We start from the raw sequence: 21,760 nt of genomic DNA, 5'->3' as shown, positions 1-21,760 counted from the left end.
TAACGAGGGGTCACAATTGCCATTTTCCGGTTCAGTGTGTCAATTGTACCTACATCTCGATGTTTGAGAGTGTCTAGAATAGCGTTCGTGCAAAACAGACGCTTTTCAATTTTCTCCCATTGACTTATAATGGAGAGACCGCAAAATTGACGTGACCTTAGGTCACCGATTTCAAAATTCCGAGAACTACATTTTATAGATAATGTTGTTCTAAACAATCGCTGAAAGTTTCAAGGCAATCGATCAATCGGTGTTGCTATGACGAGCATTCTTATTTTTCTGAGGTGAGGTCACTTGGCGTGACCTGGTGACCTGACCTAAGGCGACCTGGGTCTGAAATTTTCACAACATGTGCGGGAAAGATGCACGAACAATTGTGCCAAAAACGGCAGCGCTCCGCGCCGCCGTTTTTGAGATATCTGCGAAAAACCGCAGGGGGGTGTTCAAATACCCCCCCCCCGGCCCGCCGTGGGTTAAACACCAGCGGAACGCATTCTTCGACGTACATAAAAAAACACGGCTCCAGCTTTCCTTACAGTCACACGTGTCGTCATTTAACTTTTATCTCTAATCTCTCGCTCCTGGTCAACTTTGCTTGATATAGGAATCAAGAGCGATCTCCCCACTTTGCCGACTTTATCGGATTCTATCTGCGGCGCGTGACCTCGGTACAATCCAATCAGGCACAAGCGGGGAATATAAAATATTCCCGCCTGTTTGGAAAATGGCGCCCAGCCACGGTTGAAGTTGGCTCGTAACTCCATATTCGAACCACAAGACCTAAGCCAGAAGCTGGGGTGGTATGCATATTTTGCAAGTCAAGTCAATGCACAAAATTAAACTAAGCCCTCTAATTCTCGTACGGAAAAAGTATTCAAAGAAAATCTACTACACATGCCTTCCCACTCAATAAAGCACAACATTTTCGTTGTTTGCACCGTCGCCGTGCTCCATTGTTCACTTTCCTTTACGACAAGGTTAAAAACTAGCTTTTATTCAATTCAATCCTTATTTGTTGCGTTCGGCTTTAAATTCGTTGAGCTTATTTCGCAATTGCGTTGCAAGATTGGATGTCTTCAGCTCAGCCCGCAAAACGTAAATGTCATCTACCGAGATTATACATATTGATTAGTTATTATCCGACAATGATGATCAGACCGTCGTTTAATGGTAAACTTGTCCGGTATTTTCCGTGATCAAACCACGGTCAGCACGTAAACTATCGAGTTCTGACTCCCCCGCCCCCTCTTCAAGTATTCGGTTCGGTCGCAGCTTCTGCCGGCAAATTTTAAGTTGGACGGCTTTGATGGGAAGTAACAATCCATACTAAAATCGGAACTGATTGGCGAAAGACTTGCTAAAAAAAATTGAAGCACGACCATTTCAACTCGCCGTTCACTGGGGTCCATCCGCAAATGGTAAAGGGTAGTGGAAGTTATCTTATCGATGTTGACTGTGTTTGAGGTCAGCAATCAGGCGTGAGGATTGGTTGAGGCCCCTTCCCTTCAGTGCGGGCTTGTGACAATATGCATATTGCCGTCAGTTAACTTACCATGGATCCTTCGTCGATGGAGTCCAAACTCATCACGGTTACATGGAAGTAGACCTGTGTAGCCTTCCCTGAAAACGGTTAAGTGCCAATGGTTACAAATGTGATAACAGTTTGTCAGCTTGCAAGTTGAATGCATTTCTTCATTTCCCGCACACTGTCCCGATTTATACTTGCCCAATCGTCCCATTGCAACATTCAGGGACTCACATGGGGGGATTATAAATACGAACACAGATAGCCAAAGCATACTCTACACTGCACATGTCTGATAAGCTGTATTTACATACACAGCGTCTCAGAGACGATGCCCCTGAGCCTCCCCGTGGATCGTCGCTGGCGGCGACTACATCTCGTCAGAACGAATGGTCCGGTCTCCATTTGGCAGCCAGCCAACTGGCATCCGTCTGCCGAGCACATATGTCTCGCGCCCCGCACCACGATGACATAGGCTGCCTCCGTGTGGAGGGCAACACTACCCAGGAAGTGCGGCGTGAACAACTAGCGACTGAATTAGTTAGTTAGCCGTTGGCTGTAACGATTGGTGTACCGAATCGTGGCTGAGTCACCGTTGTCAACGCGAAGTCGATTTTAGTGACGCTCAACGAACATGCATATTTTGCTCTTGGAACAATGAACATGGCTCATCTTTAGCAGTTTATCAGAAACAAAACAAAATGAACACAGCTGTTGATCACGCCAAATGCAATGCATGGCAGGACGTGCAAGCATGAATGCGAAAACAGTTATGCATGGAATGTGAGTGCTTAGCAGCTACCGCCATCGCAAATGCATCAGGATTCTTTTATTTCTTTTTTTATGACAATAACCAGATTTCTTCCTGGTTTCTCAATAATTCACTGGCCAAACATCACTATCTTGCTCGTGACTTCCAGAGCCCCCCGTGTCCCTACAGCTGCCGCGCCCCCACAGTAGGATAACCTTTTGCAGGCTGCAACAGTACGAGCGTCCGTGGACATGCCCGGACTCGCTCCCCACACGAGCTGGCACGAAGCACGCCATGCAGTCCCGTGAACCCCATGCCCAGTGACCTTCAGACGGGCGCTGCGGTCGGGTGGGCAGTGCAGACGAAGGGTGCAGGCGTGCGGCGCGACCGGACCAGGCGGCTCAAAGGTCGGGATCGCGGTCACGAGACGCAGCCTCCACCGGAAGAGCGCGGGAACTACCGGTGACACTTCTGAAAAACAGATAAACGACCGAGCCGCCCCGGCGCCAGTCGGCAGGCGCACCACGTGAAGCGCAGCTGCATGCGATGACGTGTTCGAACCTAGTGCCGTGTGCACCGGACGGGGGGATTTCCCCGCGGTACCCCGCCGGCGCCGTGGTGGCGCTCGTGAACCGTCGATAACAGACCCGTCGGGCTAGTAGTTGAGCCGCAGTGCGGGCGGGAGGTGCACGTGGCCTGATGAGGCGCGGGTCAGCTGGAATGGTAACCCTGTGTTCGGTAAAAGAAGACTTATACTGTGCTGCGACGAGCGGAGCGAAGCTGCTGCGGTCTCACAGACAGGTTTGTTACAGTTGTGGCTGCTGAATCGTCCCGGAGTACTGCATCGTTGCTTGAAGGGGACTGTAAAGCTGAAATAGCAAACCAGCTGCTGTGGGTACAACAGAAAAAGCGACTCTCGGCTCTAAGCTGGTGGTGTTACTGTCAAGATGGATCGAATCATCGGCATGCTGTGGCTCGTGCTGCTCCCCACAGTCACAGCAAGCCTCATGGTAACTGAGGATTCTGTGAGCAGCGGTAAATGGTTCAATGTCACCATAAGAGATGACATTACACCCGGCAACAAAACTATGGACGGCAATACCAGTGTCAACGAAATGATGGTCTTCGCGTCACGCTTCAACTACTCTCTAAACCTTCAAGCCATCAAGGTGATGATCCGCGGTAACATTGGGAAGCCGTCGCCGTCTGCCGAGGACCCACTGGTGGTCAGTGTACGAAACTGGGCAGGCGGACATACCATCTCGGTGCCGTACCTCACGTACGACAGACATGGTCAGATGCTGGCCATCCAGGATCACGCCACGCGCTACCTCTGCCCCGCCGAGCCCGGCCAGCCAGAGCATGCCATTGTGAGCGTCGGCACCGGGCACCTCCCCGCCAGCCAGTCGTTCCACTTCCAGGTAACGTTCCAGCGCATCGGCCACTGGAGCCTGACACTGGACGCGCCGGAGAAACTGCTGATTGAGCCACCGGACCCGGGCCTGTTCGCCTTCCGCTGGCCGGCGAAGGGCCCGCCCCAGCTGCTGCTGAAAGTCGACACCGTGCAGATGCCCCAGGTGTGCACCACAGTGGCGCTGCAGCCGCGCGTCTGTCCGCTGGCCCAGACGGAGGCCGAGCTGGTGACCGCGTCCACGTTCTTCACTATGTCCTCCGCAGGCGAGCTGGTCGTCGACCGGAAGCAATTCCCCGACGGATTCTATCTGCTGCTGCTGCCGCACGTCAACGACGTGCTCTGCGACCCGCATGCGCCACCGCTGACCAACATCACGCGCAAGAAGACGGTGATGGTGACACTGACGGAGCACCAGCTGCCGGTGAGCCTGCTGGCGGCACCGATCGTGCTGGCCGTGCTTCTGCTAGTTGCCGGCGCAGCCAGTGCGTGCCTGCTGAGGCGTGACCTGACGGCGCCGCGCCTCGACCTGGAGCCGGACGCGGAAACGGAGCGACCACGAGGCGGCTCGCTGACGCTCTCCGAGGACCTGCTGCTGGACGGTCAGATGGAGGAGGAGCCGACCCTGCAGGTGCAGGAGGCGCTGCCGGCCCGCTCGCCAGTCAGTCTGCTGATGGCGGCCGGCCTGCTACTGCTGGCGCTCGGCGGCGAGGCCGCGCTGACTGCGTTCCGCCTGCTACGTCGCTCCGGAGACCTGGACGTGTGTTACAGAAACGAGCTGTGCAGTCTCACCAGCGCTGGAGTGCCGGGACTGAACCACGTCGTGGCCCGGCTGCCGTACATAGGCGCCGGGCTGGGGCTGCTGATATGCCTGCGCGTCCAGAGAACCATCTACCGCAGAGTCACCATCGACGGCACTATCAAGATCGGGGCGCCACACGAGTGGAGTCTGCTGGAGGCGGCCGCGCTGGCCCTGGTCGCGCAGGGACTGCTCAGCGCTCTCCAGAGCACCTGTCCCGGGCCGACCAACGCGCCTCTGGACGCGGCGTTCATCTATTTTGCCCTGACCGCGATGGCGTGCAAGCTGTTCCAGACACGTCGCGGCGTCTGGGCGGCGGGCCACTACGCGCCGCTGCTGCTCACAGGAGCCCTGGTGCTCGCCGAGCTGGTGGAACAGCGTGCCGGTCACGAATGGTACGTCTGGGTAGTGCTGGGTTTGCTGCACATGCTGGCCACGGTGGTGATTGGTGTCCAGCTGTACGTGCTCGGCGAGATTTCCGCCGATCCGGGGGCTCTGCGCCGCGTCTGGGACAAGTCTCACCTACCGCGCGAGTCGCCCAACTTCCAGATCAACCGCGCCGCCTTCGCGCTCGTCATGCTGGTCAACCTTTCACTGGTCATCGGAGCGGGGGTCTCAAAGATGGCCGAGTTGAGCCACTACGCCATGCTCTTCTTCGCCATCCACGCGGTGCTGTTCGCGCTCTACTACCTGCTGCTGAAGCTGGTGAAGAGCGAGGAGAGCGCCGGACGCGTGTCGCTCCTGCTGCTGGCCATGGGACTGCTGCTGCTGGTGAGCGGAGTGGCCACGCTGGTCGGCTGGAGCACGATGAGCACGGGCAGCACGCCGGCCGTCTCCCGGCTGATGAGCCGGCCCTGTCTGCCTCACAGCCTGTTCGACACACACGACCTGTGGCACCTGCTGACGGCGCCGGCGCTGCTCTGTCTCGCCCTAGCCCTGATCCTGCTGGATGATAACCTACTGCTCACGCCGCGGCTGGAGATCACCCGCTTCTAGACGGCTCTCGGAGGGAAGCGGATTGTTCGTAACTTTGGGTGGGTTTCCCTGTTCAGGCCAGTGGCCCCGACGTCCGTCAGGCCGCTTATATGTGTGCTGTACCAGCCTGATGTGAGGTAAGAGCTACCTGAATCGTCTGTATAGATAAGCTTACGATTTCTGCTTGTATGGAAAATGTTCTATAAACATTTCTTTAGAAGATCAAATGGTCGGGAATGACTTCAAAAATCATACAACCTGACAATATTTGCTGTTTCACCGGTGGAAGTGAAAAACGTCATCACATAATGATAGCGTCGCGTACCTACGATTGTCAACTTGCCCAATTTATTTTGCGGGTAATCGTGGACTTTTCTTAATGACAAGTCCTCTGTTATTTAGGTATGTTTACCATTTGAAAAGGCCTTGAATATTCAGTTCATATGTATCATTATTTGTGCAATCAGTTAATCTGATTTTAGCAGAGCTATCGCCGACAATCGTGGTCTCATGGCCCCTGAAAACATCGGGGGCATGATGACATCATTATCATGACGTGATGTGATATGTTCAAGGAGATAGTGTGAAGTACCGATAACATGTGGAAACAAGTGTGTGCGTTAGATGTTGCTAACTCGGTAAAGCTAAAACGCCACGCTCGTAAATGAAAAATGTCATTTTGTTGGACAAAATGTGTCCTACGTGACCACGTGACATGTTCCATGTATCTGCCAGTTTGCGTGCCTAAATGATATGGAATATCAGGTGGTCGTAGTCAGACCTTTATGTTGATGTGCTATGCATCGTGCTTTCGTGCTCTAATACATCAACAAATGAAGCTGCTTTCAAGATGCGGAGTAATAAGCCAACTGATTCAGAGCTCATGAGCTCTAAACATTATGCGGGTAGTTGGTCCATGCTGGCCTTGTAAATTGGGTGCGTGGCAGCGGGAAACTGATACGACAGATTAATGCGCACTGCCCGCACCCCACTGGGGTCTGCGTATAGCGCGCCCAACTGGGGGGGGGGGCTATTCATAGCCCCCTCAACTCCAAAAAAACTCGACCGATTGCCAAAATTCAAACGGCGTCTAATAGCCCCGGAAAAACTGGCGAGCGAAACTTAATATTATGGACCTTGAGGTCACCGATGACGTCACAGGTCAAGTCAAAGTAAAAATTATCGATCTTTGGCTTGTTCACATTTTGGGCTTCGGTCGCCGGCTTACAAGTAAGATCAGGCTCATTTTTTATTTGTTAACTTGTGAATAGGTGGTTTAGATACCCTGAGAGTAACAAACTTGTACTTTGATTTTCAGGTCAGGATCAGCCTTCAGGTCATCACAGGTCACATAAATCTTATATCATGCATCGGTCAGTGAAGTGACACATGTTTTATGTTCCACTTATAGGCCATAGATTTCGAATTTGGTGTCGCCTGTGTCATTTGAGGCCATTTTCATCTGAATATAATTGAGGTCAGGTCACTTTCAGGTCAAAAAAGGTGAAATTTCAAAATTGATTCTTTTTTCAAGAACAATATGTCTATCGGATGCAGTTTGAGTTCAGGAACACGATGGTGCTATTCATATTGGTGTACGATGTCAAATTCGTACAGAAAACAAATTTGAAAAAAATTTAAAATTGTGAAATGTTTGCTATAATGCGCATAACTTGGCCATTTTTGAAGATATCTGGCTAAAACTTGCTAGAGTAAGTCATAAGCATGTGTTCTATCATATATATTTCGTTTAAGTAAAAAAAAATGAAAAAATATAAAAATACAAATTTAAAATTTTAATCGATATAATTTTCAAAATTTCCAAATTTTGAAAATTCGAGATAGCATTTTGATAGCGCAGTCCATTTTGAGTCCTCTTATGCAAAAACATTGAATCTAGCTAAAAAAACTGAGCTCTTGAGAGCGATTCCCGTGGTTCAATGTTTTGCGTCGAAATCGGCCGAACATGACGTCCCTCTGACGTCATTTTCGGCCGACCTATTATAGAATCGGAGTTCAAATTTTGACACAAGGTGTCAAATTGAGGCAGTCGAAGGTACTGAAAGTTTGGCGGCGATTCGTCAAGCGGTTTAGAACTTATTGCAGAAAAACGGGAGGGGGGCTATGAATACCCCCCTCCCCAGTGGGGCGCGGGTTAAGGTGAGAATCAGTGTAAAAATACAAATTTGGTCAATGAAACGACAAACACGACAAAAAAGCTAACACTCACCAACACACAACTAGGCAAACACTCAGCGTTAGCCCAATGGGCCATAGGAAGGGTCAAGCTCAGACTCCAATGAAAGAACCTGAAAAGAAAAGGCCAGCAAAGAAAGGCCTACAGGAAAACTCTAGCAGAGCGGCTAGCAAACTGAGTTGCAAAGGCAGAAGGAAATGCCAGCAATGGTGCAACGAAATACGAATAACGAAGAATCCTGAACTCAGTCAGCGCAGACCACAAACTCGGCAACCAAACTCGCTGCCTCCACAAGACGAGCTAACTAAAAAACAAGACCAAATGCACTGGCGGTCGCAGCCGCTAGCAAAAGGGGGGGCCAAAGTCACACTCGCGTGACATAACATTTATCCGTCACCGGGAGGGGGGGGGGGGGGTGATCGGCTAATTTTTTACGTCCACGAGGTGCCGCGCAGTTGGCATTACTTATGCTTCATCCATCTGATTCTTGCGTGAAATCTTTAAGCTCAATTTAAGGCAAAATCACCAGTTCCATTTCCCGTCCCACGGTGTTTCCACCGGTCGGCCCACTGCACCATGACGACGGATCGGTGTAGCATAGGTATACTGGAAGGTCAGGCACGCGGATTCATGACCTTACCACTATAAAACAATTCGGAAAAGTACAGATACCTCTTGCTTTGAACAAGCATGTGAAACCCAGAGAGCATTTTCAGACTATGACATTTACCTACCCATATAGGTAACATACCTAGTTGTGTGGCGGCGGGAGAGAGTAGGTACACCGACCTCTGGAGACCCCCCACAGGTTCCGAGCTTTCAAAATTGGCATCTGAGGGCCGCGCGCGACTCCTGCGGGGCTTCGCAACGGCTCTATTGGGGCTCACTCAACCTGCCTAGTCTTACTGCTAAAAAGACTGGCCCTGAGCCCTAAGGACTTCATCAGTCTCTGCCAGCCCCAGGACCCACACCGGCTCATGGGGTCCCGACGTCGAAATATGAGGGAATCTGAGCCGGACCATCAGGACGTAAAGTAATTTCGATCAGGACCAACGTAAGGCTGTGCCGGAGACTGCGTGAGCCCTCTGATCTTCAGAAACCCACCCATGTATCTTTTCACGTAGAGGCCAGTTTAGGGCCCTCAGAGACCAGTACAGGGCCTGCAAACTACAAAGGCCAGTAGTTTGAGACAATCAGTGACCGAGTTGGGCTCTCAGAGGCTAATGTGAGTCATTACAGGCCAACATGGGCCCTCAGAGGTCAGCGTGGGGCCCTAAAAGACCGGCATGAGCCGTCGTTGGACCCCAGAGGCCAGCAGAGGGCCCTCAAAGGCCAAGATGGGCCCTCCTCAGAGGCCAATGCAGACCCTTAGAGGCCGGCGTCGGGTCTTCAGCAGCCAGTGCGGGGCCCTGATTGGCACCTAAAGGTTCGTCTTGGGACACCACAGACAGAAATAAGGCCACCAGAGACCGGTGTGAGACCCTCAGACGCCGGTTGGGACCCCTGAGGCCGGTTAGGGGCCCTCATAGGCCAGATGTGGGGTCTCAGAGGTTGATGTAGGCTCTTAGCGGCCAACGTGGGCGCTTGACCGCCACTGAAGTTCCCTCAGAGGTCAGTGTAGGACGCTCAAAGACCGGTGTGGGAGCTATATTAATAGCTGGGCCGTGTTTTTTTTTAGCCTCGTGACGATCGAATAATTGCCAGGGCCCCATACACCTATGTGGGGGCCCATTGGTTGTTTGAGGGGGGGGGGGCAAATGATATGATGGCCCCCTTTATTGACCTTTGGGGGGGCATGGCCCTGATGCCCCCCCCCCCCCCGCGACCGCCACTGTGTACACATTACACACATATGCCACTGAGATTACATACTAGCTCATGCAAACTCTATGCAGGCCCCGGAGTTCCCACGCTAATCCTTAAGAAACCAAGCCGGCATGCGGCGTCACCACCGGGCTTCTGAGGTACACAGCACCAACCCATGAGGTCTTACGCCAATCTCCTTTAGCAGGGCCCACCCACCACTGCCGAAGAGGGTCTCATGCCAGACTTTGCTGGGCCTACGAGAGCCTCAAGTAAACCCACGCTGATATTTCATATAAGATCCGGCCATACTCGTGAACCGGTGCCAGAGACGCTGACCGCCAAATTGACAGAATGCGAAACTGAGCCCACTCATGAGTGAAATTTACGTCCTTTGATGGCGCAAGAAAGAAAATGAAACATACGAAAAGCTTTTCTAGGACTTTTGTTCGATCTGAAAGGTGGGGCCAAAAGATAGTATGGCCCCACCTTTCAGCACCAAAGGGGGGGCCATGGCCCCCGTGGCCCCCCCCCCCCCTGGGACCGCCAGTGACCAAATGGAACTTTCCGCCAATACAACTGGAACTTTCCACCCTTTCCACCACATGGCACCAGAAACGTCTTATTACACACAAAATCGCCGCGCCACGCTACCAAAGAAAGGTGGCAGCCCAAACTCCGTAGAAAAACTGGGCACGAAAGAAATACCTAGGGTAAGGTGCCTAATTAGCGACCCCCTTAATTTGAACCGTCATTGCTCACGCTCTGTGGGTGCCACTGTATTACTGGCTTGATTTTCGGAGAGATCGTTCATTTTTCTATTAAAATATAGTCATTTTCTGCCCAAATATTCACTAACTTATTTGTAGAGAGCATTTTGGCAAACCATTGCAAAAAACGCTAATAGGGAACTCTTCCCGATTAGCGACCGGGGAGGGTCGCTAATAAGTCTATGGGTTTCCCCATATTAAAAATGGCAAAAAAATGCGACGCCTGAAAAGATGAAATATGATCTCAAAAAGGTAACCTATACGCAAAGCACCCAATCACTCGAACATGCACGTTTATCCAACACATTTACGTAAGTAAAAACTGATCACGTGATGCACCGAAGGCGAAAAGAAGGTGGAAAGCCAAATTTTGCGGGCTATCTTGTATGATATTCGAGGTCCGCGCTGAATTCGGCAACCCTGCAGTCGGTGACGACATTTGGCATCCCCTGCCACACATTGCAAGCTTCAGCAACACCTCATTTTCATTTCTCTCTTTTCCCCTTTCTTTCCCTTCTTGAGCTATTTGCGACCATGTCAGGCGCAAATAGGAAATATGAGTTGCGACACATTTTTAACCGCCATGCTGTGCACAGTTGAGCGATTCACTATGGGAAAACGGCAATCAATTGAAAAAGGAATGTCGATTCAGAATAAAAAAGGTGCATCATCCTAATGTGCATCGCTTTTCATCAGAGAGGGCCCAAACACACACATTTTGGATAAGAAACTCGTCATTTTTATTTAAACTCACCTGAAACGTCCCACCAGAAACATCGACTACCGGAAAATAATTCAATTTGATAACCAAAGTATGGCTGACCTTTTGACGATGTTTTTACCCAGTTTTCTCCTGCCAGTTTTTCTGTAGGGAGGTAGGTCGCAAATCGGAAAGGGTCGCTAATTAGGCACCTTACCCTACTTATGTTCACTAGGCGGCAATAGAGGTATCGAACGACCACCAACCCTCGCCAGACAAGCATAGCATATGGCAGCACGGTCAACTCGCTGGCCGCCCCAATGTCGCGCCTCAATCCGCCACCCCCCCCCCCCTTTGAAGGCTTGATCAGATATTCGAGCCTCCAGAGGCAACAAGGCAAGTCAGCAAAAACCGTATCAGACACCGTAATACTGCAAGGCAAGACACGTCAAATCACGATCACCAAAAGGTCAAATTTTAAAGTTAACATTTTTCAACAACAAACTGTGTCTATCTGATGAAGTTTGAGGCCCGGAACATGAAGCTGCTATTCATATCTTTGTGTACCATGTCATATACATACTGAAAAGTCGATTTGAAAACTTCACAATAGTGAAATATGTGCTAAGTAATGCGTATAACTTGACTATTTTTGAAGATTTCTGGCTACAACTTGCTAGAGTATATCGTGGGCATGTGTTCTTTCACATATCTATAATCCGTTTTTTTTTTAACCCTCGCCCGTAAACGGCGATCTGCCACCTTCGCCCATGCAGGGGGGGGGGGTTGGTGCGACCCCCCCCCTTGGCGTTTGAAAACGGAGCGTCGTAGAGCTTAGCGGAAAAGACCAACGGATTGCTCTCGCCGAGATCTCGCGATTGGTGGTATATTTTTTGGTCCTAGGTCAACATTTGACCTACTTTTGACCGGTCAAAGGTCAAATTTTCGGAAAAATAGACTTTTTTCAAATTTCCGCGGCGATTGCGGCAAAACGGTAGGAGATATCGACTTGAAACCTTCACTATCGTGTTCCTTGATCAATTCTCTATCGTTTGGTATGTATTTCGTTTCCCTAGCTCTAAAAATGGCGCGTTGGGAGCGCCGGAAGTCGGCAAGGTCACAGTCGGCGGCAGAAATTCGAAAAATCAAAATTTTAATTTTTGAAATCTGATTGTATTTTTGGATTTGGGAGGTCCATTTGCTCCCTATAGAAGCTAATATTGCTGCATATTCCCATTGAGGTGACAAGAATTAGCAAAATAGTGGTTCGGGCGCTTTTCAAAAATAGTACCGGACGCTGTTCCTCTTGTGACGTCATAGCTCCGTGACCTGACCTGACCCGGTCAAGTTTCTTATACCATATGATAGCCAATACTTGCCCCAACATGCATGGGAAGTTTCATCACGATCCATCAACCGATGTCCGTACCACCGGCAGGAAACCTCTGGCGTTGGCACTCAGTTTGTGAAAATCCGGCCGGAGGCTGTTCCCTTTGTGACGTCATAACTCCGTGACCTGACATGACCTGGTCAATTTTTTTTTATCAAAAGATGCGCAAGGTTTGCCCCATAAGGTATCCAAAATTTGGCGCCTTGCACTATTTCCGAAAAACCTCAGGGGGGGGGGGGTTGCCTTGCACCAACCCCCCCTACATGGGCGAGGGTTAAGATGATACATAGACCTCTTATGGATGATAAAAATATAAATTTTGAAATTTAATGAATATGTCTTCAAAATGATCAATATTTTCCAACTCCGAGATAGCAGTTTGATAGCACAGTGTATTCTGTGTCGTCTCATACAAAGACAATCTAGCTCAAAAACTGAGCACTTGAGAGCAACTGCCGTAGTTCAATGTTTTGCGTCGAAATTGGGCGAACATAAAGTCACTATGACGTCATTTCCGGTCGACCTATGGTAGCTACGAAGTTAATAGTTTCACACAACGTGTCAAATTGATACAGCCAACGGTGCGGGAAGTTTCGCGTCGATACGTCAAGCGGTTTAGAAGTTATTGCAGAAAAACGAGAGTGGGGCTATGAATAGCCCCCCCCCCCCCCCAGTGGGGCGCAGGCTAATACCAAGATTTGTTCTTCAAGTACATACCTTTATATTTCGGAGGCCTCATTTTGTCGTAGAGATACTTGTTGCCTGGGAAGATATCGCTGAACTCCAGTGGACCCAGGGAATCCATTCCTTTTGGTCGACTGAAACAGCATTGTGAAAATGTCAGAAACAGTCCATGTTGCCGTCCAATAACCGTTGATCATATGACGCAATGATCAACGGCTATTTTTGCAATTCTGATAGCATATCTGTACGCATAGCATAATCGTCAGAGGTGCTGTGAACAGCAAATAGAGTGCACTGTAAGACATTCAAAGACATTGGTCAGTACCTATTGTGAACTTTGAGGACGCAGTGTTTACCAACATTCGAGTGCATCATAGACAAACACAAGACCGTATATCATTGATAATTCGCACTGCAAGCTAGCGGGTGTCAATATCTAGGTATAGGTGGCAGGTGCATTGGCGAAGCCTATCACAAGTCAAAACACGATCCCGAGCTATCAACTGAATGGGCAATGGAAAGAACTTGTCTAACAAGCACCGATTGGAAGCGGGTTATATCGTTCTGTTCGGTCGGTGGTTGATTTTAGTTCGGCTCAAAAGGTCGGCTCCGTTCTGAGTACCTACCCCTTTGTCTGCGTTCACCGCCGCGTCATCTGGCTCGGATCTGAGATCAGACCCATTGGAAATTAAAGCAGTGTCGGGCAGCAAAAGGTTGATGTCAATGGCAGATATTTATGGGTGCTGTGGGGAGTAGTCAGCCTGGGTGCGGCCCGCGGCTGCTAAATCAGTGGGGTGACTATGCCGTCACAGGCTCCATGCAGTTAGAATCTTCTAAAAGCGTTTTATTTGTAAGGAGTGTGGATAATTTGATATATGTAAATAACTAACTCAACACTCTGAGTGGATAGCTCACTCCAGCTTATGGCTGCCAATATTACTTTAGCGAAAGGTTAAGGCCTAAGTTGCTCTGGTTGCAATTTTTTGCTGATCATCATAACGGTTTGTGTTCATGTTCTACATTTCAGATGTTCAAATGAGAGTATTGTATGCTCCTTGAAATAGGAAATGATCCAGAAATGGCATCAAACGAAAAAGCAATTGTGAATATTTTTGTAGCTAGCGTCTGATATTATCTGTCAAGGTCACTCAAGGCAGGGTATTAATTGGCCCGGAGGAAAAATGCATTAACGTGAATAACAGAAATATTTAAACTAGCATAGAAGAAAAGCGGATGAGCTCGCATGGAAGATTATCCCTCGCATGTGTGCGGCGTTTGCCAGCTTCTAATGTGTAGGGGGGGGGGGTCGGTTGGACCCCCCCCTTGCCGTTTGGCCCCTGATCGAGCTAGAGCTTCGCGGAAAAACGAGCGTGTTGCCCGTGACGAGAGGAAGCCGATGATACCCAATTTTAAGGTCCTAGGTCATTGGTTGACCTTCCAGGTCAGGTCAATGACCCAAAGTCGGGAAAATCGGGACCTGTTAGAAAGTCGTAAAGTGTGGCTGCTAAGGGGTTTTTCTGGGTGCTGATCACGAATATCGTGTTAGTTTTGATCACAGATGATGTCTTGAAGCATTTAGACCAGGTCGGGTCAGGTCAGGTCAGGTCAACCAGTAGGCGTCGTGACGGGTATTCGTAGTACGTGTCAACCGCCTCTGACAGCTTCGTAACATGTTACGAAGTCACCAAAACTACTTCGTAAATGTTCAAATGGTTGCTAAATTCGAATTCAGCTCCAAAAACTAGCCTAGAAACATGTAAAACTCGAAAAAGTGACCCGAGGTCACCCGAGGTCACCAAAGGTCAATGACCTGACCTGACCTTCAGGTGACCTTGACACACACGGGAGTAACATCAAATCACATGTTTGAACGTTTGAAACCACGAAAAGCTTGCAACCACGCGGCTAGTGCGAGCCGACATACGCGAAATCGCGATTCCGGCCAAACATGGTCTCGGAAAAGAGGTCACAGGTCAAAGGTCATTTGGGTCAGGGTCATGAAATTTTCAGGGTAGGTGTAAAATTGATCAATGCGAGGGTACTGAAAGTTTCGTCGCGATCGGCCGCTTTTTACGCGAGTTATTCGCGAAAAACCATGGGGGGGTCCATCCGACCCCCCCCCCCCCCTACACATGCGAGGGTTAAGACTACATAGTTAGCAGCAATCAATGTAACATGGCGTATAATTATGCGCGTTTGCTCGGTTTGGCTGAGTGACGCTGCTGGACATTCTATATACCGTTCCTTAATTTCGCCCTCGTTCTCTCCCAGGTTTCTGGCTATTCCAATAAACGTTTGACTGTCTCGACAGCTCATCTCAGTCACGATAAGCTCTAAGAGATCATTTATGACCCGGGACGTGGGCTTAACGGTGTCTCCTGTATCCGGCCTGTTGCTCACTTCAGTCTGATTACCTGGCCGGCAGCGGGACACAGCAGCTACTCGTGGACGCTAGATTGCACGAAATTGCAGACGTACTGTTCTTAATGTTGCTGTTCGTTGTTCTCACGTCCAGAAATGGCAGTGCTATTGCGAGATAACACGAGGAACGACGGGAGATGGCGTTTCAGCTAGAAATGAAAATTGAATAACCTACAAGTAAAACAGAAAGACGAGGATGTAACTAGGAACATATTGTAATAAAGTTTTATTTTAATGTTTTTTTTTATAGAAAAAAGCATCAAACCGGTGTGCTAATGATTGGCACTATGATTTCGATAACATTTAGCGATAAATGCCATTTTTACTGTATGATCAATTCAATTACAATGTTTCTGACCGAACGGTAATTTAACCCTCGCATGTGTGCGGCGTTTGCCAGCTTCTAATGTGTAGGGGGGGGGGGTCGGTTGGACCCCCCCCCCCCTTGCCGTTTGGCCCCTGATCGAGCTAGAGCTTCGCGGAAAAAACGAGCGTGTTGCCCGTGACGAGAGGAAGCCGATGATACCCAATTTTAAGGTCCTAGGTCATTGGTTGACCTTCCAGGTCAGGTCAATGACCCAAAGTCGGGAAAATCGGGACCTGTTAGAAAGTCGTAAAGTGTGGCTGCTAAGGGGTTTTTCGGGGTGCTGATCACGAATATCGTGCTAGTTTTGATCACAGATGATGTCTTGAAGCATTTAGACCAGGTCTGGTCAGGTCAGGTCAGGTCAACCAGTAGGCGTCGTGACGGGTATTCGTAGTACGTGTCAACCGCCTCTGACAGCTTCGTAACATGTTACGAAGTCACCAAAACTACTTCGTAAATGTTCAAATGGTTGCTAAATTCAAATTCAGCTCCAAAAACTAGCCTAGAAACATGTAAAACTCGAAAAAGTGACCCGAGGTCACCCGAGGTCACCAAAGGTCAATGACCTGACCTGACCTTCAGGTGACCTTGACACACACGGGAGTAACATCAAATCACATGTTTGAACGTTTGAAACCACGAAAAGCTTGCAAACACGCGGCTAGTGCGAGCCGACATACGCGAAATCGCGATTCCGGCCAAACATGGTCTCGGAAAAGAGGTCACAGGTCAAAGGTCATTTGGGTCAGGGTCATGAAATTTTCAGGGTAGGTGTCAAATTGATCAATGCGAGGGTACTGAAAGTTTCGTCGCGATCGGCCGCTTTTTACGCGAGTTATTCGCGAAAAACCATGGGGGGGGTCCATCCGACCCCCCCCCCCTACACATGCGAGGGTTAAACAAAGTAAAATGTTAAATTTAAACAAAGTAAAATGTTACCAACGTCGGACGTCCCAAAAGACGATGTACCGATTATGTCAATTGACATCTATGTAGAAGTCAAGGTTGCGAGCTGTGACGTCATCTGTGTACCCGCCCTATGATATCATCGGCGGCCAATGGCACAGCCCGTCGAAGGAACAGGCGAGGGGGCGTGCTGAATGATGGCCGGAAAGTGGATGAACGATGGCCCCGCGAGCGTCGGTCGAGACACTATAACTGAGGCCATCGCTCAGGGACCGTCCTTGTACTAGGTCGTTCAAAAGGTAAGGTAAAATGTACCATAGTTCATTTATATGAGGAATTCAAGCAAAATAAAATATGCCATCTGAATCTTTTAACAATTTTCTACACAAACTTCGAAACTGTTTTTGGGAGTTTGGCTCATTGTCCGAACACGGTCGATGTGAAAACATTGATGCAGCAGAGTTCCGTTCTAAAAATACCCGGTTTGATGAGATGAGATGAGATGAGAGATGATTTATTTGAGCATCCATATTTACACTTGTCGAAACATTACGATTGGCGTAGAAGCGCTATGGCGCTTAAAACGAGACGCCGCTCGAAACACGTAGAAAGCAGACAATAACACTTCTAATCAAAAGTTTGTCACGCGAGCCAAAATTCACCTCAAAATGAGTGAGTTGACCCTGATGACGCTATTGCCATTAGCAATGCTTGCTGGTGAACAGTTGGTACGATTTCAACAAGAACACAGCAGCGTAAGAGACAAAGTTCTAGAGCAGGGACGGGACAGGGTAGACTTTTGCCCGCAGGCCTCTCTGGACTTGGCACAATCTGTAAAGTCGGGGAGCTGATTATGGAGACCCGGAGCATCTGCGTGACTGCTTTCATTAACAGGGTGAAGTGTTAGGTCGGAACAGTTCTAGGCATCATCAGATATGCTTGATATTTACAAGGTCATCACGAGGTGAGCTCACTGAACAACAGAAGGACGCCCAGCAAGACATCAGTGTGGGATCGGCTTTGCTTTAGCAGTACATACAGGAAAGCTGAAGTACAGCCGTGGTCTGGCGCCGTCCCACTTGAACCTGTTTGGATAACCGGAATCTTAACTGATCAGGCAATCGATAAAATAATCAAGACATGGCTTTGGAATAGCAATAAGGAGTTTTCCAAGCAGGATTTCAACGCCGGGTGGAGTGCTGGGATAAGCGCGTGCGCCTGAACGGTGATTAGATGTAGGTGCCAGTTCCGAAGGCCTGGGAGGCTGTCCCGAAGAGACCTGCTAACAAATGCTTATAGCCAATTTGTAGACGATATTTCAATGAAGATATGTTGCTAGTTTTGTGTCGTTGCATTAAATGTGGACTGAAATACGTGTGATTTTACCTTACTTATTGAACGACGGATTAAGCATACTGCCTGCACAGTACCTACCTGTGTGGCCTTCTAATGGTGCCAACAGGGCAAAGGGAAGTGTGAGGCGTTGTCGATACAGGTGGTGACGCGGGGTGAAATTGGGCATACTCAACTTGTGATAGTCTCACGGTGACATGTGTCGACAGCAGCAATAACGGTTTGAACTTTAGTCGAGAATACGAGGTCACGAGGATGAGAGGGAATTACCGCAGTTCACATGATGTGTTCCGGGGAGACACCATTTTCTCGTCAACACCGAGGTCCCTGAGAGCTAATTTACCCTCCACTCATCACCTGGGCTTTGATGTCATCCTGTTTACTCGTATATGAGTCCTGGGGAGTTACCATCCTATCACAGTTACCTGAGTCCCGGCGAGGCGTCATCTTCTGCACCTTGTTCGGCAGTGGCCGCCGGGGAGAGGGCCAACAGGACCTCGGGCACGACGGCCACCGGCATCATCGCCAGCATCAGCAGAGGAGCCGTCGCCCGCGCGGCCACCATGTCCTGCCGCAGGGAGGAGATGGTAATGGTCATACCATGTCTTGTTGCAAGAAAGGAAATGATTTATGGTCATACGATGTCTTGTTGTAAGAAAGGAGAGGGGTTAATGGTCATACGATGCTATCGGCTGGGGGGAGTGTTATACCTACACAGGAGACACGGGATCCGGATATAGCAAACATACGACAAGGGATGTGCTGACTGCTGAGCAGTGACTATGATCAAAGTGTAATGCAAATGTGTGGTAAAAAGGCAGGTACATATCTTCGATTAACTGAATCCCCAACAAAAATGCATTTTGTAACGTATATGCAGTAAGCACATTTGACTTATTTGTCAAGCAAACTCACCTGGCGTATTTATCGCACTTATCGCCGTGTAACCATGCCGTTTTTCGTCAACTACATTATCAGCTCAACCAAGGTAAACACGAGTCTGAAGAAGAAAAAAAAAACGATGACCCTGCTCCAATCAATCGTCTGGCTCTGGGTGCGTTGGTCGCTCCATGCACGGCCGGTCTCCGCTGCCGTCTCGGTGCGGTCGGCGGCTGCGCCCAGCCGGGCCGATTTCCCTTCGGATCTAGCCGCACCCGGGGAGAGCCACCTGGGACCGGCTGGGCCTCACAGAGGAGGAGGCGAATAGAAAACACGCCCAGCTGGGCCGCATCCCCAGCTGGGCCCGGCGTGCAGTGCCACGGTCTGCCCGATGACACGATAATTCAACGGAAATGTTTGCCGCACATCGGCCATGCATACCAAGGTGTTTGATTTACAGCAAGATATCGATTCATAGCTTGGTGAAGGACATTTCTTTGCATATTACTAAAGATAACTACTTCATCTAAAAAGTTACATGAGCTGAAGTCAACTGATACAGCTGATCACTGAGCAGCTTCTACGCCATCATAGCGCCAACCCTGCCCAGCCGAGCGACCTTTCTTGGGGCCGAAGCGGCGGCGGAGCCCCGATAAGCCCACCGCGACGCACCTGGGTGTCTCAGGGGTGGTCTTATCGGTGCCTGCCGATGCGTGCTGAGACTGGGGCTTATAGCGAGCGGCTGTCAGAGCCACGGTGACTGTTGGCTCTCCTGAGAGTGCCGCGCTCAGCGACCGGATGGCGACGAGCGCTGAACAGTGCAGTTAGGAAATTGTCCCATTTCTGCGACATTTGTTTGGGGATCGACACTGGCCGGATATTATGCGCATCCTATTGAAAGTTTGGCCATTGGTTTCTTTCGCATGTTTGCTTGCGTCAATACAGATGCCAAGATCGCATGTTTCATTTGAAGAGGAAGACGCTAAACAGCTGTCCAATCTATGGCTGATATAATCAGCAACCCATGTACACACAGAAAAATATTGACACCGTTAGCGGTGTAATTGCACAGTACATATCTGAGCACTTGAGGAAAGTTAACCCGCGCCCCGTAGGGGGGGGGGCCGAAACGGCCCCCCCCCTGTCCTTTTCGGTCGATATCTCCTAAACGGCTGGAGATATCGCCACTAAACTTTCAGGACCCCTCTGGGCATCAATTTTACACATTGTGACCAAAATTTTTTCCAGAGGCTGTGATAGGTTGGCCACAAATGACGTCAGAGTGACGTCATGTTCTATCATTTTCGACCGAAAAAAGACCTTCGCGAGAAGACCTGTCAGGCCTACAGCTTTGAAGATACAGAAAAATAATCAAGACATAAAAGGTGTAGAATTGACAGGGCTACAAAACTGCTATCTCGGATTTTTGAAATTTTTGAGTTTTGATCCCCAAAAATCAAAAAAGCATTTTTTTGGATATATTAGACAAAAAATCCAAAAAGTTTTTTGAGTTTCGAAAAAACCGGAATATATGTGATAGTACCTACCGTCTTCTATCTACATACCAAATTTCAGATCGATACCTCGTTTTTTGGCCAAGTTATAGCGAAAAAACTGTTCAAAAATGATGACGTCAAATTTTCAAACTCAATTTTTGGCAATTCTAGAACCCGTAGAGCAAAACAAAGACCACCATTAGACTCCCCGTGACGAGCTGCATCGAATGAATACCCATTTTATGCAAAAATATCAACTTTGAAATTTGACCTAATTTGACCTGACCTTGACCTGACCTTCACCAAAACGTGACCTAGGCTGGCCCCAAAGGCTGCCTAACCCACATAATCGCATTTGTCATGTAAAATGGACCATAAAACATGTATCACACGACACATTCATATTGTGACCCCCGGTGACCTGACCTCGCTGTGACCTGACCTGGTATCAGTGACCTCAGATAGCAAAGTATGTGTTTGACGAACAATATACCATCGATGGTTTTCAATAAATTACCAATTTACTCGATTTCACAGCACATTTCTTGAATTGCCTGTGAACGGTGAAAATCTGACCTTTGACCTGACCTGTGACGTCATCGGTTTGACCTAGGTCAATGAAATTTGGTCACAAGGTAGTTCCCGGGTAGGGCTATCAAACGCCGTTTGAATTTTGAAAATCGGCCGGTAAATTTCCGAGATCTTAGGGGGGGCCGAAACGGCCCCCCCCCCCCCCTACGGGTGGTAGGGTCCGCCGGTAGCCCTACGGGGCGCGGGTTAATTTAGTCCCTTCCCCGCTTAAATTACTCGCGCTTCTAAATGAACACCAGGAAGAAGGTAATAGAACACTGTTAGGAGGGTTGGGTGTTTTACTACATGTAGCAAAACACCCAACCCTCCTAACAGTGTTCTATTACCTTCTTCCTGGTGTTCATTTAGAAGCGCGAGTAATTTAAGCGGGGAAGGGACTAAATTAACTTTCCGCAAGTGCTCAGATATGTACTGTGCAATTACACCGCTAACGGTGTTAATATTTTTCTGTGTGTAGTAGCAAGTCAAATGGAAAATACCACCTGGGCTTATAGTAGGTAAAGTCCAATTTTATTTTTCAAGATATAGGTAAAAGACATTACGCGTATGGCACGTCAGGTGCCCTAACCGAGTAGGCCGTCGGAAGATCTTACGTCGAAAGATATCGTCAGCCTCGTTTTTTTATATCGCCGAGTTGTTTAGAACATTTGGTGAAAATAGCTTTGCAAATAGCTTTGAAATATAGCTTTGAAAATAGCTTCTGTTTTGTGGGTATGAAAAATGTTGTCGAAATGAAATAACA

General features: G+C 49.0%; 2 protein-coding genes across 2 annotated transcripts in view; one reads left to right on the top strand and one right to left on the bottom strand.

Annotated features, from left to right (window-relative positions):
• Window positions 1-18,616, bottom strand: part of LOC122376014 (glycine receptor subunit alpha-4-like) — a 29,904-nt gene extending 11,288 nt beyond the window's left edge. Inside the window, exons 1-3 of the mRNA XM_043355655.1 lie at window positions 18,478-18,616; window positions 13,039-13,139; window positions 1,553-1,620 (exon numbers count right to left, since the gene is read on the bottom strand). Coding sequence (XP_043211590.1) covers window positions 1,553-1,620; window positions 13,039-13,139; window positions 18,478-18,584 — 276 coding nt within the window. The 5' untranslated portion in view covers window positions 18,585-18,616. The remainder of the gene's footprint in view (window positions 1-1,552; window positions 1,621-13,038; window positions 13,140-18,477) is intronic.
• LOC122376013 (cholesterol uptake protein 1-like) lies at window positions 2,929-6,299 on the top strand. Its single transcript, XM_043355654.1, has one exon. The coding sequence runs from the start codon at window positions 3,224-3,226 to the stop codon at window positions 5,480-5,482; it is 2,259 nt and encodes a 752-aa protein (XP_043211589.1). The 5' UTR covers window positions 2,929-3,223; the 3' UTR covers window positions 5,483-6,299.
• Window positions 18,617-21,760: the final 3,144 nt, after the last annotated feature.

This window comes from Amphibalanus amphitrite, unplaced genomic scaffold, assembly GCF_019059575.1.
Source record: "Amphibalanus amphitrite isolate SeventyFive unplaced genomic scaffold, NRLGWU_Aamphi_draft 001985F_arrow, whole genome shotgun sequence".
NCBI lineage: Eukaryota > Metazoa > Arthropoda > Thecostraca > Balanomorpha > Balanidae > Amphibalanus > Amphibalanus amphitrite.
This window is presented reverse-complemented; position numbering and strand designations above follow the sequence as displayed.

Coding starts and splice junctions, on each gene's coding strand:
- LOC122376013 (XM_043355654.1), top strand. CDS start 3,224: ATGGATCGAATCATCGGCATGCTGTGGCTCGTGCTGCTCCCCACAGTC.